General features: G+C 57.6%; 2 protein-coding genes across 3 annotated transcripts in view; one reads left to right on the top strand and one right to left on the bottom strand.

Moving 5' to 3' along the window:
* HACL2 (2-hydroxyacyl-CoA lyase 2) overlaps positions 1-7377 on the top strand; it is an 11839-nt gene extending 4462 nt beyond the window's left edge. For both annotated transcript variants that reach the window (XM_017863566.1, XM_017863567.1), the window contains exons 7-16: positions 2283-2382; positions 2842-2939; positions 3055-3191; positions 4355-4489; positions 5846-5960; positions 6047-6216; positions 6297-6367; positions 6460-6531; positions 6710-6815; positions 6927-7377. In XM_017863566.1, coding sequence (XP_017719055.1) covers positions 2283-2382; positions 2842-2939; positions 3055-3191; positions 4355-4489; positions 5846-5960; positions 6047-6216; positions 6297-6367; positions 6460-6531; positions 6710-6815; positions 6927-7105 — 1183 coding nt within the window. In that variant the 3' untranslated portion in view covers positions 7106-7377. The remainder of the gene's footprint in view (positions 1-2282; positions 2383-2841; positions 2940-3054; positions 3192-4354; positions 4490-5845; positions 5961-6046; positions 6217-6296; positions 6368-6459; positions 6532-6709; positions 6816-6926) is intronic.
* SYDE1 (synapse defective Rho GTPase activating protein 1) lies at positions 7366-15373 on the bottom strand. Its single transcript, XM_017863565.1, has 8 exons — positions 15242-15373; positions 13368-13709; positions 12138-12782; positions 11756-11970; positions 11051-11177; positions 10697-10857; positions 9918-10143; positions 7366-8775 (listed from the first exon to the last, which is right to left on the bottom strand). Exons 1-8 carry the CDS (start codon positions 15327-15329, stop codon positions 8372-8374), a joined length of 2208 nt encoding a protein of 735 aa, XP_017719054.1. The 5' UTR covers positions 15330-15373; the 3' UTR covers positions 7366-8371.
* Between the last annotated feature and the right edge of the window lie 6 nt (positions 15374-15379).

Raw genomic sequence — 15379 nt, forward strand, 5'->3', positions numbered from 1 at the left:
TTCGATCTCCTGACCTCGTGATCCGCCCGTCTCGGCCTCCCAAAGTGCTGGGATTACAGGCTTGAGCCACCGCGCCCGGCCGACATGAGTAAGTTTAAGGAAAAGTGCTGTGCCTTGATATGCATACGCAAATATCTCCATAAACCTTTTTAGTGCATAGAGAGCAGCATTTCCACTAGCATGGCCCACCTTCAGCCCTAAGGCGGTTTTCTCCTTTAGTAAATAGAACATACAATTGGGTATTTACACGGAGATGTTCCATTGCCCAGGGACGGGCAGGAGACAGATGCTTTTCTCTATCTCAACTGCCAAGAGGCCTTCTTTCCTCTTATACTAGTCCTCCTCAGCACAGACCCTTCACGGGTGTCAGGCTGGGGGACGATTAGGTCTTTCCCTTCCCATGAGGCCATATTTCAGACTATCACATGGGGAGAAACCTTGGACAATACCCAGCTTTCCTAGGCAGAGGTCCCTGTGACCCTCCGCAATGTATGTGTCCCTGGGTACTTAAGATGAACAGAATGGTGATGACTTTTAACGAGCATGCTACCTTCAGGCACTTGTTTAACAAAGCACACCCTGCATAGCCCCAAATCTATTAAACCTTGAGTCGCCACAGCACATGTCTCTTGCAAGGACAGGGTTGGGGTAGGGTTACAGATTAGCAGCATCTCAAATACAGAACAAATACAGAACAAATACAGAACTTCTTTCTATATAGACACAGTAACAGTCTGATCTCTTTCTTTTCCCCACACTCCTTGGCCTCTCAAAGTGTTGGGATTACAGACATAAGCCACCGGGCCTGGCCTATTCTCCTCTTTTTCCTCCTTTCCTTTCTCCTTCTCCTCTTCCTCTTCCTCTTCCTCCTACTTCTCTCCCTTCCCCTCAGTCCCTTCCCTTTGCCTGTCCTCGGCCCTTCCTTTCCATACATTCAGCGAGCAGCAGCCATGTGCCAGGTTCCAGGACAGGCACGGGGCATCAGCAGTGGACAAGGTAGTCAGGTACTCCGGATGTGTGTGAAGCCCCTGAGGGTCAGCTCAGGCAGTAGTGATTTTGTTCTATGGCCTCATTCTTTATTTTTTTGAGACGGAGTCTCACTTTGTCCTCCAGGTTGGAGCGCAGTAGTGTGATCTCGGCTCACTGCAACCTCCACCTGCCAGGTTCAAGAGATTCTCCTGCCTCAGCCCCCCGAGTAGCTGGGATTACAGGTGCAGTCCACCATGCCCAGCTAATTTTTGTATTTTTAGTAGAGATGAGGTTTCAACATTTTGGCCCTATAGCCTCATTCTTAATGCACTTTGACCCCTGGCTTCCCAGTTAGTCCCTCCCCTTCTCCTCCTCCTTGCCCCTCTCTCAGGCTGCCTCTCACAAGGCTGTCTCTTATCTTGCCTTTTTTGTTTTGTTTTATTTTGAGACAGGGTCTCGCTCTATCACCCAGGCTGGAGTGCAGTGGTATGATCATAGCTCACCACAGCCTTGAACTCCTGGCCTCGAGCAGTCCTCCCGCCTTAGCCTCCCTTGCCTTTTCTTTACTTTCAGGGTTTCCCACGGTTCCTTCCTTGGCTGCTTCTGTGCTGTCTCAGCCTGTCCTTAACAGTGAAAGCAGAGGCTTCTGGCTCTGAGCTCCGACTGTTTCCTGCCAACGCCCATGCATCTCTGGCTGGATACAGCGTCCCCTGAGGGCAGGGCTGGGCAGGATCTATCTTTGTGTCTCCAGGGCCCTGCAGAGGTCCTTCAGGAAAGTTGGGGCCCTGGGGCCCAATGAGCAAGGAGACCAGAAGGTCCTGTTTAAAGCAGGAGAGGATAGTGTTCAGAACTCCCATGGATCAAGTGTTACGCAAAGCACCTCAGGACCTAAATGGACAGATCCTTGAACCTGGAGAGGGAGGTTCATATTTACAGTGACAGAGGCAGAAGCTCAGAAGGGTGAAGTCACTTGCCCTAAGTCGCACAGCTAGGAAGTGACAGAGCCAGGACTTGAGCGCACATCCGTTGGACCCACAGGCTTAATCCTGGCATGCTGAGCCTGCTTTCCTTGCTTCTGGGGGTCTACGTGGAGTTAGGGTGGACCCCAGAGGCTACCGAGGGGAAATAGGCCGCTGGAGACCTGGCCACCAGGGTTCGTCTGCCCCTGAGGTTTTTTACTCCCCATCCCTGTCCCCATGTCACTTTGCTCCTGGCTTTTCTCCTGGCCCTTTTCCCGGCCCCTCTCCTCCCTCAGATCCTGGAATCCTTGTAGTTCATTCTGGAAACTTGGTTCTTTCCCCTCCCTCTTGCAGGTATTTAGAGAATTACCTGGCCAACCTCTTTGCGGGGGCGTGGGAGCCTCAGCCCGAGGGACCGCTGCCCCTGGACATCCCCCAGGCTTCCCTGCAGCAGGTGAATTACCTCTTTTTCTGTCTGAGGACCCTACCCAGCAGGGCCCCCTGACCCTCTCCCTGAGTCAGTATTGGGGCCTTGATCTTGGGTGCTCATGGCGACTCAAAGGTGGCCCTTTGGCCGGACGCGGTGGCTCACGGTGGTAATCCCAGCACTTAGGAAGGCCGAGGTGGGCGGATCACTTGAGGCCAGGAGTTCAAACTAGCCTGGCCAACATGGTGAAACCCTGTCTCTACTGAAAATACAAAAGTTAGCCAGGCATGGTGGCATGCGCCTGTAATCCCAGCTACTCTGGAGGCTGAGGCGAGAGAATCATTTGAACCTGGGAGGTGGAGGCTGCAGTGAGCTGAGATCACGCCACTGCACTCCATCCTGGGCAACAGAGTGAAACTGTGTCTCAAAAAATAAATAAATAAATACATAAAAAGACAATCTTTTGAGCCCCACCTCTCGCCCCAGGTTCAGCGCTGTGTGGAGATCCTGAGCCGGGCCAAGAGGCCCCTAATGGTGCTAGGGAGTCAGGCCCTGCTCACCCCGAAGTCTGCTGACAAGCTTCGGTGAGAAGCCCCAGCCCTGCCCGTGTTTTCACGTTCCCAGTTCCCGGTCCTTGGGTGCTCTTGGGGAGGCGGGCGGCCCCGGCCACACTGACCTCTGCTCTGCTTGGACTCCCAGGGCTGCCGTGGAGACCCTGGGTGTTCCCTGCTTCCTCGGGGGGATGGCACGGGGGCTGTTAGGCCGCAACCACCCCCTCCACATCCGGGAGAACCGCAGTGCGGCCCTGAAGAAGGCAGATGTCATTGTCCTAGCAGGTGGGCCTGAGCCTCTTCCTTTCCCTCCTTCCCCCAGGAACCCCCTCACCCTGTTAGCCAGCTTCACACAAAGGAGGATGAACATCTAGTGGGCACCTACTGTACTTGATACACATTTTCACATAAAGCGCTTTGAACCCTACCAGACACATAATAGGTGTATCAGTTAGCTACTGCCCTGTAACAACCATCCCCAAACTCAATGGCTAAAAATGCATTTCTGATTTCTCAAGACCCACCTATAAGGTAGGTGGTAGCTGTGGTTTTGACTGGGCTCATTTGTGAGTCTGCTCTTGGGTTAGGCAGGAAGGCAGCTGTGCTGATCCAGGCTGGGCTCGCTCACCTTGTATGGGGATTGGCTGGCCCTGCAGCTGGTCTGGGATGGCTTCAGCTGGGGTCATAGAGTTCTTCATCCCTGTCTGCATGGCCCCCTTGTTTCTCATCCTCCAGTAGGCTAGCCTGGGCCAGCCGACTTGGTGAAGGATGAGAAAACTATGGGGCTGGGAGAGTGTGGTTGTTGAGAGAGAGAGTGGAGGCTGTGTGGCTTCTTGAAGTAGAGTCTGCAGGAATGGGGGAGGGGGTCCTGAGTCATCTGGAGGTGTCTTCACTCAGAGGTCTTGCAATTGATGCCAACTGTTGCTGGGGCTGTGGACTAGGGCAACTACACAGGCCTCTCCTTGTGGTTCGGGTTTCCTCCCAGCATGATGGCCTCGGGGTAATCAGACTTCGCAGACAGAGAGCACACTCCTTGGCCCCACCCAGGCCTCTAAGAGTGAACAAGAAACTGCATCTCTTCTGACCCAGCCTCGGGTGTCATGCTATGTCACTTCTGCCACCTGATTCAAGGAAAGGGGACCCAGGCTGCACCTCTCTCCATGGGAGGCATGTCAAGGTGACCTTGTACAAGTGGATGTAGGGTGGGAGATATTGTGGCCATCTGGGAAAATATAACCCGCCTCTGCCCTATCCTGTTGGCCAAAGCATGTCATGAGGCCAGCCCAGATTCAGGGGGTGTGGGGAGCTGCAAGGTCACTGCAGGTGGCACAGGTGCAAGGAGACTCGGTGAGGAACAGGGAGTCTTTTGCATCCAGTCCACCACAATGGATCAAGTAAGGTAGAGGACATGGGGCCTCTACCCACTGCATTCCTGTCCTCCACCCCAGGAACCGTGTGCGACTTTCGCCTATCCTATGGCCGTGTCCTCAGCCACAGCAGCAAGATCATCATTGTCAATCGTAACCGGGAAGATATGTTGCTCAACTCAGACGTCTTCTGGAAGCCCCAGGAGGCTGTGCAGGGTGAGCCCCCTAATCTCCCCATACACATATGTGCTCTTCCTGGTCCCTCTCCTCCTGGTTTCTGCTGCAGCTGGCTTGAACGTGGTACGGTGATCGAGGCCCAGACCTTGCCCTAGGGCGCAGCCTGTCAACCAGAGACAAATAGTTGGCCCTCAAACTGATGAATGCTTCTTTCTTTAAATTTTTTTTATTTTTATTTTTTAGAGATGAGGTCTTGCTCTGTCACCCAGGCTGGAATGCAGTAGTGCGATCACAGCTCACTGCAGCCTCAAACTCCCAGGCTCAAAGCAATCCTCCCACCTCAGCCTCTTGAGTAGCTGGGACTACAAGCGTGCACCACCACGCCAGGCTAGTTTTTTATTTTATTTTATTTTATTTTATTTTATTTTTGTGGAATCAGCATCTCACTGTGTTGCCCAGGCTGGTACCGAACTCCTGGTCTCCAGTGATCCTCCTGCCTCGGCCTCTCAAAGTGCTGAGATTACAGACCAGAGCTGCTGCGCCCGGCCTAATAGATGCTTCTGTAGGAACAAATGGTGGGGTGGACACAGAGGGAAGCTTGAAAACATGCATGTGATCACGTTCCCTCCCACACTGCCCACTGCCCTCAGGACAGAGAGCACACTCCTTGGCCCCTTAGCCTCTCTGTCTTCCTGCCGTATCTATGCTCTCTCCTTATTTGAGTCAACTTGGACTTGAACTTGTTCATTGTTGTGAGGATGTTGACTCCTCTGCAGCCTAGGTGACAGGACGCTGTTGTGTTAAGCAGAGAAGTGGCACCGTTGCATCTGTGTTGGGAAGGTCCCCTCAGCAGCCATGGACGGCCGGCTGGAAGGGGGCCGGGTGGAGGCCAGGGGGGCTGCTAAAAATGGCCAGGACAGAAACGAGGAGGCCTGAACTGGAGATGAACAGCGGGAGAGCCTCACCTTCTCGGAGTCTCCATTTGATCATTTGAAAAATGGGGTGGTGAAAAAGACATCACGGGCTGTTTGTTAGTTCACTTCAGTAACGTTTGCTGTGCGCTTCCACATGCCTGGAATTGAGAGATGTGCTTGGTGGATGTAGCTCTTTTCATTGTTTCCCAGGCAGAAGGAGGTAGAGGGAGGGGATGAGGCCAGCTTGGGTTTGTCACCTGCCTTGTGCTCCTTGACTCTTGTTTCTTGGGTCTTGTCCTCCCTTTTCACCTGGGCTGCCCTCCCCTGGTTCTGGGGTGTTTCACCTGTTTTTTTCCTAGGAGCACCCCTGGCCTGCTTCCCGTCTGCCTGCTCGGATGGCTTCCTGCTGTTTTGAGGCCTCTGGTGCTGGAAGAACAGGAGGAAGCCAGCTCCCCACAGCTGTGTCCTCTTCCTCCCCCAGGAGATGTGGGTTCCTTCGTGCTGAAGCTGGTGGAGGGCCTTCAGGGCCAGACATGGGCCCCAGACTGGGTGGAGGAGCTGCGAGAAGCTGACCGGCAGAAGGAGCAGACCTTTCGGTGGGGCCTGGGTGGAGTGGATGTGGGCAGGGGGTTCCCGGCAGACCCTGCTGCCAATGCTGGTGACCTTCGCTGTCCTGTTGCAGGGAGAAGGCAGCGATGCCTGTGGCCCAGCACCTGAACCCAGTGCGGGTGCTGCAGCTGGTGGAGGAAACGCTACCTGACAACTCAATTCTGGTGGTGGATGGCGGGGACTTTGTGGGCACCGCTGCCCATCTGGTACAGCCCCGTGGCCCCCTGCGCTGGCTCGATCCTGGTAAGGAAGGGCTCCCGCCAGGGGCAGTGGGCACCATCCATCTGGACGCCTTCACACCCACCTGCTCTTGGTCCTTTTAGGGGCCTTTGGGACTCTGGGAGTTGGTGCAGGATTTGCACTTGGGGCCAAGCTGTGCCGGCCGGATGCTGAGGTGAGGCACTGGAGTTGAGCACTGGAGTTGGGAGACTTGCTGCTCTCTGGGCCCTGATCCACCCTAACCACCCTGGGTCCCCTCCCCACCAGGTCTGGTGCCTGTTTGGGGATGGAGCTTTTGGCTATAGCCTCATCGAATTTGATACGTTCGTCAGACACAAGGTGACTGGGCTGGCCTGAGGGAAGCTTAGGGCCTGGGGTTCTGGGAGATGTCACCAGGGGTGGGCTGAGGTGGGGAGGGAGCCTTCTGTCTGGCAGAGGCCCTGTCCCTGTTTCTGTCCTCTGGCTGGTCAAGTCATGGGGCTGAAGGCTGCAGCCTGCCTTCATCTTCTTCCTGTAGATCCCAGTGATGGCCTTGGTAGGGAATGATGCTGGCTGGACGCAGATTTCTCGGGAGCAGGTGCCGTCTCTGGGCAGCAACGTGGCCTGTGGCCTGGCCTACACTGGTGAGGGGGCCTCAGCAATGTTGGGAGGACAGGAGGCTGTTTCAGTCCCAGCTGGCTGCATGTGCGGTGGGCTGAATCCTTGCCACCATCTGACTTAATCTCCTCTTTTAGATTATCACAAGGCAGCCATGGGTCTGGGGGCCCGGGGCTTGCTGCTCTCACGGGAGAATGAGGATCAGGTGGTCAAGGTGCTGCACGATGCCCAGCAGCAGTGCCGAGACGGCCACCCGGTCGTGGTGAACATCCTCATTGGGAGGACGGACTTCCGCGATGGCTCCATTGCTGTATAGGGCCTTGTGGGTCAGGATGCTTGGCTGCCTTCCTGCCGCTGGACTGTGTCCAGCTGGTTTGGAGTCTCATCATTGCTTGCCCTGGGCCTATCCCATGAGGCCCGATGACTCCACCTCCCTGAGGAGGGGATGGAGGGGTCAAAGCTCAGAGATGCTCCCTTATGAGCTCTTCGACCCTCCTCTCCACGGACCCAACTGTGCCCTTTGTCCCCTCTCTTATGGAGACTGAATAAACCACCTCTGGCCCACGTGGGCCCACATACTCAGTCTCAGAACCTGTGCATATTGATTTATTATCCACAAAGATGGAGGTGCGGAAAAGAAGAGGGAGACAGGAGGGAACCGTACTCTCCCACTGGAACTCTGGGGCCCACTGAGGCACCATTACTGGGGATTTCAGGGTGGCTGGGCACTGCAAACTGCTCCCTCCTCTGTGGTCCCTGAAAGAGCCCCACACGCCTGCTCCAGACGTGTCCACGCACACCAGTCCTCACAGACACACACACACATGCATGGAGGCAATAAATATGTTCCGTACCAGACTGCCCCCAGCCTGACGCTTTGGGGGGCCCCCCTCCAAAAGAGAGGGGTTTAAGTGCTCAAAATTTTTTTTTCAGGGATGGGGATTGGAAAGGCCAGACTCTGTTATCTCCATTTGCTGACTAGAGGCCAATCGTGGGGTCCTCCCGGGAAAAGGGTGGGGGAAACCAGCTGTTTCTCCATAAGCCCCAGGCTGCCCCTGTGTCTATGCTGGAACCCAGGATAGGGGCTGCCTCCCACAAACGGTGCCTCATGCTAGTCCTTGTGTCGTCCAAGGGAGGGAGAAACAAGAGTGCAGTGCTCAAAGCTAATACTGATTCGGTTGGCAGCAGCAAGAGGGCCGACTAGACGTGACTCACCACGACAGGGTGATGCACACCGTAACTGGTGTTGACCCGGCCAAGGGGAGGCAAGAGAGGCCAGCCTAGCAAGCGCGAGAACTGCCTTTTTGGCAACAAAAGGGGAAGCCCTTGGTGCTCAGGAAAGATGGTCACAACCTCTGGTCCCTAAAATCCCCAGTACCCAGACTTAGCAACTAGTGTCCAAATACTGGGCCCTGGAAACGGGGAATGAGTCTCAGCCATACATGCGACTGGTCCCATGGTAACTCCCTAACAACCAGGAGCTCGGCCTGAGCAACAGGTCTGACTCTCCTTGGTCACCAGGGTACCGCCTCCGCCACCGGGCGCCCAGTTTTGTAACTGGGGTCCCGCCCTGTCCTCTGGCTCAGAGGCACACGTTGATTTGCTTGGAGAGCTCTCTCTCCAGATCCAGGATGAGGGCGTCAAAGTCTTTGAGATTCAGGTGCGGGTTGAAGGGAGCATCGAAGTCATCTTCGAAGTCAGCGGTGACCCTCGGCTCACCGACCTCCTCGTCCTCGTCCTCGCTGTCACTGCCCGTCACGTGGTCGTAGGCTGGCCCGGACAGGAAGTCCCGCCCACAAGACAGGAAGTCCCGCCCGCAAACGCTCCAGTCGCCGGCGTAGCGGTTGCTCGGGGGGCTCTCGGGGCCTCCTCGGCCACGGGGCCGAGTCACCACTTCGGGGTCTGCCAGCGGCAAGTGCAGAGGTGGTTGTCGTTTGGGTCGCAAGTACGGCGCGACATCTGGAGCTTCTCGGGGCAGGCGGGGATCTGAAGGGAGACAGGGCAGGTCATACACAGAGGCGACAGCCGACCTCTGATTGGCTGCTTAGGGAACTAGGCTCCTGATTGGCCTGTGGAAAGAGGCCTTCGACCGTTTCAGGGTTTCACGGGCGGAGCTAGAACTGGTTGCTTAGGCAACTGGACCTCTGATTGGCATGTCAAGAGGAAGGGCCTCTGACTGCATCAAAGATGGATAGGGGCAGGTGCCCTGGATCACGCCTGTAATCCCAGCACTTTGGGAGGCCTGAGGCAGGCAGATCACTTGAGGTCAGGAGTTCAAGACCAGCCTGGCCAACACCGTGAAACCCCGTCTCTACTAAAAATACAAAAATTAGCTAGGACTGGTAGTGTGTGCCTGTAATCCCAGCACTTTGGGAGGACTGAAGTGGGTGGATCACTTGAGGTCAGGAGTTCAAGACCAGCCTAACACAGTGAAACCCCCTCTCTACTTAAAATATAAAAATTAGCCAGGACTGGCCGGGCGTGGTAGCTCATGCCTGTAATCCCAGCACTCTGGGAGGCCAAGGTGGGTGGATCACGAGGTCAGGAGATCAAGACCATCGTGGTTAACATGGTGAAACCCTGTCTCTACTAAAAAAAAAATACAAAAAATTAGCCGGGCGTGGTGGCAGGTGCCTGTAGTCCCAGCTACTCGGGAGGCTGAGGCAGGAGAATAGCATGAACCCTGGAGGCAGCGCTTGCAGTGAGCCGAGATCGCAGCACTGCACTGTAGCCTGGGTGACAGAGAGATCTCAAAAAAAAAAAAAAAAAAAAAAAAAAAAAAAAAAAAAAAAAAAAGAATCAGCTCCATGGGGCAAAGTGATTCAGTTTATAATCCCAGTACTTTGGGAGGCTGAGGCAGGAGGATGGCTTGAGATCATGAGTTTGAGACCAGTTTGGGCAATATAGAGAAACCCTGTCTTTACAAAATAATAATAATAATAATAATAAAAAGACAAAACAGATAGATTGGTTGGATCTGAACTGGTTGCTGAGGCAACCAGGTACCAGTTTACTCCATGAGGGGACATAGCCTGCTTCAAGCCCGAGACACTGATTGGTCCCCTAAGGTAGCATCACTGCAGCAGCCTGGCTCAGATTGGTGGTGCAGGCCCTGGGCATGAGCTCACCTGGCCAAGACTGCAGCAGGTAGTGCAGCACCTCGATGTGACGCTTGAAGTCCACTGCACTGGCGAGGCCTGGGCCGGAGCTGCGGGCACGAGGCCTTGTGGGTGCCTGGCGTGCCGGCAGCAGCACAGGCCCAAAGCACACAGCCAAGTTCTGTGGGGTCATGCGGTTGTAGGCATGGAAGGAGGAGACAAGGCGCAGGTGGTCCAGGAGAAGCGTCAGCGTGGCCTGGGAGAGGGTTGAGAGGATGTAAGTCAGACAAAGTCAGGCCCCTGTGGCACCTACCTGCAAGAGACTAAGGTGGCTAGAGTAAGGAAGCAGGTTCACAGTCTCATAGCTGGGATGTGGTCGGGTTAAGACTATTAATCATTAGGTATTAGTATTATGAGCCTATTTTGTTGGAGGGAAGACCGAAGCCAAAGGCAACTAAGCATTGGAAAGGCAAAGCTGCCATGAATCCCATTTTACAGATGAAGGTATTGAAGCACAGAGAGGGATGGAACTTGTCTAGGTTCCCTCAGCCAGGAACCTCCCTTGTAGGTTGAAAGACCAGCATTCAGCATGCATTTTTGACACATCCTGACTGTGTGACCTTGGGTAACTCACTCACCTGCTTTGGGCCTCAGTTTCCAAATCTATGAAGTGGGATGCTAATAGCACCTATTTCTTGGGGATATGATGCTGCTGCCAGCTCATGCCCATCGCAGGCCCAGCCATGGGAAACATTCTATTGGTATTAGCCCACTCTCAAGTCCCATCACTCCCACCAGGCCCAACTCACTCTTTCCACATCCGGCAGGCAGCTGAGAAGCCCACGGGTGCCCTCAGTGGTGGGGGGAGCTCTGTTTGGGGGGTCCCGAGCCATGGCCTCCAGTACCACCTGATACAGGGGCTGGGTGATGAGCGGAGTGGGCAACTCTCGAAGATAATCCTTGAGGATGCCTGTGAACACAGGGCCCCCTCTGGTCAGGGCACCACTGGCTTCTAAGGCCAAGGAGGGGCACAGACAAGGGGGAAGAGGAGGTGGGTGAAAGCAAGGTCAGATAGGAGGAGTGAGGTCCCAGAGGAGCCCCAAGGCCTTGAAGTGAGGCATTGAATGGGGGTGAGCAGGCAGAGGAGAGGGGGCCATGCTGACCAGTGATGACATTGATATCGGGGTACAGGTCCTCAGATAGGCAGACCGCTGCACTGTCCCGCTCAAAGGCATCCCGAAGCTCTTTCTTCACTGCCGCTGAGCCACATAGACGGTACAGTCCCACTACCTGGGGGCAGGAAGAGAGAGTGAATGTCTTCCTGCTGGGGCCACAGACTAATCAGGGCCCAGTGGGGTGAGCACTGGAATTCTGGGCCACAGCAGCAATGGACACTGTGCGCTGGGAGGTTGGAACTACCTTGACAACCTGGCCTTGTAAACCCTCTGCTTGGACTACTTGTCTTGGCTCCCACCTCCTCTGACTTAGGAAACTCTGATGCTTCTTCCAGGAAGCTTTCCATGACTACCCCAGGTTTTGTTTTAAGCTCTCCCAGACCCTAGGTACACCCCCGCCCCACTCTAGTCCCAGTTAGTTTTACATTTGTGAATGACTAGAGTCGTATCTTTTCCCCCATCAGACTCTGAGCCCCAGGAGGGCTTGGATCCTGTTATTAAATTGATGGATGACCCATGGGTTCTGCCCAGGGTGCTACAGTCAAGGGGGGGCCTTCTGCCCTTGTCTAGGCTTGGACTGGAGCTAGGAATGGCTCAGGCCTGGGGTAGGGGTCTGGCATCTGTACATAGGGTGTCCTGAAGAGTGGGTCTGAGGTCTGGGGGCCAGAGGGGTGGAGTGGGGTGGGTGCTCACCCGCAGCCCTCGGCGCTCGATCTGCCCAACGCACTTCTGGATGATGAGGGGCACCTGGCCGGGGGGCCGCTCCCGCTCCACCAGCAGTGGCAGGGGCAGCCCGAAGACGCGGGGCTCAGCTGTGGCAGGGGCTTCCTGCTGCTCCGACAGGGTCAGCTTGGCATAGAGCAGCCCCTGGGGCTCCAGGCGCACGGCCAGCTGTTGGGCCTGGCACCCTGAGGACACAAGGGCCTGAGCCGGGTACTCTGAAACTTCATGTACCCTGGCCTCCCTACTCCAGGTCACACCTTCCGCCCGGAGCCCAGCCCCCTAGGCACTCTGCGGGGGTGGTGGTGGGGTTTGGGGGTCCCTGCCCCTCCTCCCCTGCAGCCACATGTCCTACCTCGGAAGACCGTGGGCAGCAGCACGGTGCCCTGGGCACAGGGCCGGTGCCTTCTCACGCCAGGGTCCCATGCAAGCACCAGGGCGCGCAGGAGCCTGGCGGCCTCCAGCTCCAGGTGGAAAGTGTGGTCCAGCCGCAGGAAGTCCGGCCCCCCTCGCAGCGGCCCTGTTCGGGCCCGGGCCTCCCCATCCACTTGTAGTAGGCAGCAGAGGTCTCTGGGGGTGGCCCCTGGCGCTGGCCGCAGCCCTCCGAGACCGTACAGGTGCAGGCTGAGGCGGCCCCAGAGTGCGGCCGGGGGTGACCGGGCTGTGGGACCCACCTCGTAGGGCCGGAAGGAGGTGGGCGACGGGGGCCCAGCTGGGCGCTCCGGTGAGTCTCCGTCGCTGAGGTAACCGGCCCTCGGGCTCCGGGTGCCCCCGGGCCCTGCTGCCCGCCCGGGGCCCCCCACGCTGCTGTCCAGGTGGTAGCGGCTGATGACGGAGCCCGCAGGGGCAGCCCTCTCGCGCTCCCTGCCAGCCCGGGGGCCTCGCAGGCTCAGGCGGCGCCGCAGTTCCGGCAGCTTCTTCATCTTTATCGAGAGACGTCTGGCGGGGCCCGGGGACTTGGTGCGGGAGGCTTTGGTTGGGGGGCTGGCAGGGGCTGCACCTGTGTGGAGAGCAGACCTCAGGGTCCAGGAACCTGGGCTTAGGGGAGGAGGGTGAGGCTGGTGCTCCCCTGTGGGGAGGGGGCGTGAGGCTGGTGTTTCCCTGAAGGGAAGGGGTGTGAGGCTGATGCTCCCCTGTGGGGAGGGGGCGTGAGGCTGGTGTTCCCCTGTGGGTGGGGGCGTGAGGCGGCTGCTCCCCTGTAGGGAGAGGGTGTGAGGCTGGTGCTCCCCTGTGGGGGAGGGGTATGAGCCTGGTGTTCCCCTACAGGGCAAGGATGTGAGGCTGGTGCTTCCCTGTGGTGAGAGGGTATGAGGCTGGTGCTCCTCTGAGGGGGAGGGGGTGTGAGGCTGGTGCTCCCCTGAAGGGAAGGAAATGTGAGGCTGGTGCTCCCCTGGGGGGGAGGAGGGTGTGAGGCTGGTGCTCCCCTGAAGGGAAGGAGTGTGAGGCTGATGCTCCTCTGAGGGGGAGGGGGTGTGAGGCTGGTGCTCCCCTGGGGGGAGGGAGTGTGAGGCTGGTGCTCCCCTGAAGGGAAGGGATGTGAGGCTGATGCTCACCTGGGGGAAGGAAATGTGAAGCTTGTTCTTACCTTGGGGGGCCAGGCCCTCTGGCTCAGCTGAGCCTGGCTGTGGCCCGGGGAGCTCAGGTGCTGGAGGTCTGGGGTCTTCCTCAGGAATGGGGTTGTACCAGATCTCGCCGGCGGGCTCTCCACTGCCAGGTACCCCAGGCCCTAAAGAGGTGTCCTCAGCTGGCTTGGCCCCACCCAGCACCCATCGGCGGCTGCTGGGCTCCAGGCTTTGCAGGTAGGCCCCCCGTGCAGGGCTCCTTGATGCCTCAGGGCTGGGGGGCCCCTCTGCTCCGGCCTGGGACCTTTCGGGAGCCTGGGGCTCTGGCTCTGGAGGGCTGGGCTCTGGGCGCTGGGCTGGGCGGCCTGGTGGAGAGCAAGGGGAGTGAGACCCAGCCCCTCACTTCCTGCAGAGCAGCCCTGTGCAATTGATCAGTGGGTGGGATGCTGTGTACAGCCCTGGCCCACCCCTGATAAGTCACTGTTCCTTGGATCCTGCTGTTTTGTTTGGAATAGGCAGCAACAGGCTAGCGATCTCAGTTATCAGCTTAGAGCGCCCCCTACTCAGTCCCTGACATCCCAAAAGGGGACTCCATCCCTGTAGCCTCAGGGTTCTAAGTCAGGCTTCCTGGGGTCCGTAGGTACTGCCTTCCAGTCTCCACTTCCTCTCCCCTCTCAATAACTGTGGCATGGAGCTTTGCACTTGTGTGGCCTTGGGCAAGTCGCTTCCCTCTCTGAGGCTCAGTATCCTCCTGTGAAATGGGGGGATGTGATTTCCATGTCCAAGGAGGCTTCCAGGAGCCTTTTGGAAAAGTACACAGCCCACAGCAGGCACTACGTGCTCAGGAGTGAGGAGCTGGGTTCTCTATTCCCTGCAGCACAGTCACTCCCAGTCCCCTGCCCTTTTTACCCTTCCTCCTGTCTTCCAAACTCTGTCGCCATCCTGGGATGGGCCCTTGTCCTTCAGCCCAGGCCAGACCCCCCAGGCTCAATGCCTTGGGACTTCCCCTTCCCTCCCTCCTCTCCTCTCTCTTGTCCTGGGCTGTTTCCTGTGTGTGTTTGTGTTTGGGCATCCCTGTCCCTTCTCCCTGCCCTGGGAACCTTGGGAATCTTTGGGAAGGCCTGGGGGGAAGGGGCACGTCCATGGAATGGTCTGGCCTTCCTCCTTTAACTCCTTCCTTCCTGGGTCCCCCTATCCCACGCAGCTGTTATCTCTAAGGTCTTTACTTGCTACCCTGCTGAACTCCTCCTCTGGTCACCTCTGATGTCTACCCCCTAGGGTCTCTATTGGTAGCAAAGCCCAAAGAGCTGTTTAAGTCACTGGCCCTGGGAACATTACCCCGTTGCTCCGTGCCTCAGTTTCCCCATCTGTATAAAGGGCACAGTTTCCTGCGGCTAAGGCAGGCGCAGTTGCAGTCACCGGTTAGTAGGTGGGAGGTGGAGGGGGATAGCTACTCTGATTGACGGGCCGCCCCGCTCTCCTTTGCAGGAGTGCACCCCCCATCTCCCATCCTGCGCCTCCAGGGCTTCCGATGCCCCTTGCCCAGCCTGACTGGGCCCCAGTGTCCTGGCCTCCCAGCCCCTCCTCCCCTCCACCCTCCAGGCCCTCAGTCGCGGCCCCATTTCCTGTCGTGGGCGAGGCCCCCTCCCGGGCCTCCCAAGGAGCCCGCAGCGCTGGCATCCTCGGCCAGCTGCACATAACGGTTCGCGCCCCCCTCCCTCCCAGTCCCTTCCTTCCAGGACCCCTACCCTCCCCTGGCTGGAGGCACCGCAGTCTGCGGCGGGGTGCGGGGGGCTCCCCCTGATTTCCCCCACCGTCTGTCCTCGGGGCCCTGGGACCCCGCTCCTAGGCCGGGCGGGGCTCGGCGCCCTGTCTTCCCCCACGGATCTCCGCTCACCGCGCTCCTTGGCGTCCGACTTTTTCCGGGGAAGTTTCTCCCGGCCCCGCAGGCGGGAGAAGGTTTTCCTGAGTAGCGGCTCGGCCATGCTGCGGCCCGGGCCGGGCCGAGCCGAGTGCGCGCCCCGGGCTCCGGCCG

The sequence above is a fragment of the Rhinopithecus bieti genome, unplaced genomic scaffold (genome assembly GCF_001698545.2).
Source record: "Rhinopithecus bieti isolate Rb0 unplaced genomic scaffold, ASM169854v2 scaffold_71542, whole genome shotgun sequence".
In the NCBI taxonomy this organism is placed as follows: domain Eukaryota; kingdom Metazoa; phylum Chordata; class Mammalia; order Primates; family Cercopithecidae; genus Rhinopithecus; species Rhinopithecus bieti.

What these genes read in the sequence shown, in the direction of transcription:
- SYDE1 (XM_017863565.1), bottom strand. Translation starts at nt 15,329, where the DNA reads ATGGCCGAGCCGCTACTCAGGAAAACCTTCTCCCGCCTGCGGGGCCGG. An exon ending in TCGAGCGCCGAGGGCTGCGG is followed by an intron (nt 11,178 to 11,755) that starts GTGAGCACCCAC and finishes TCCTGCCCCCAG; the next exon opens with GTAGTGGGACTGTACCGTCT. An exon ending in CCTGCTGCAGTCTTGGCCAG is followed by an intron (nt 8,776 to 9,917) that starts GTGAGCTCATGC and finishes GTCTCCCTTCAG; the next exon opens with ATCCCCGCCTGCCCCGAGAA.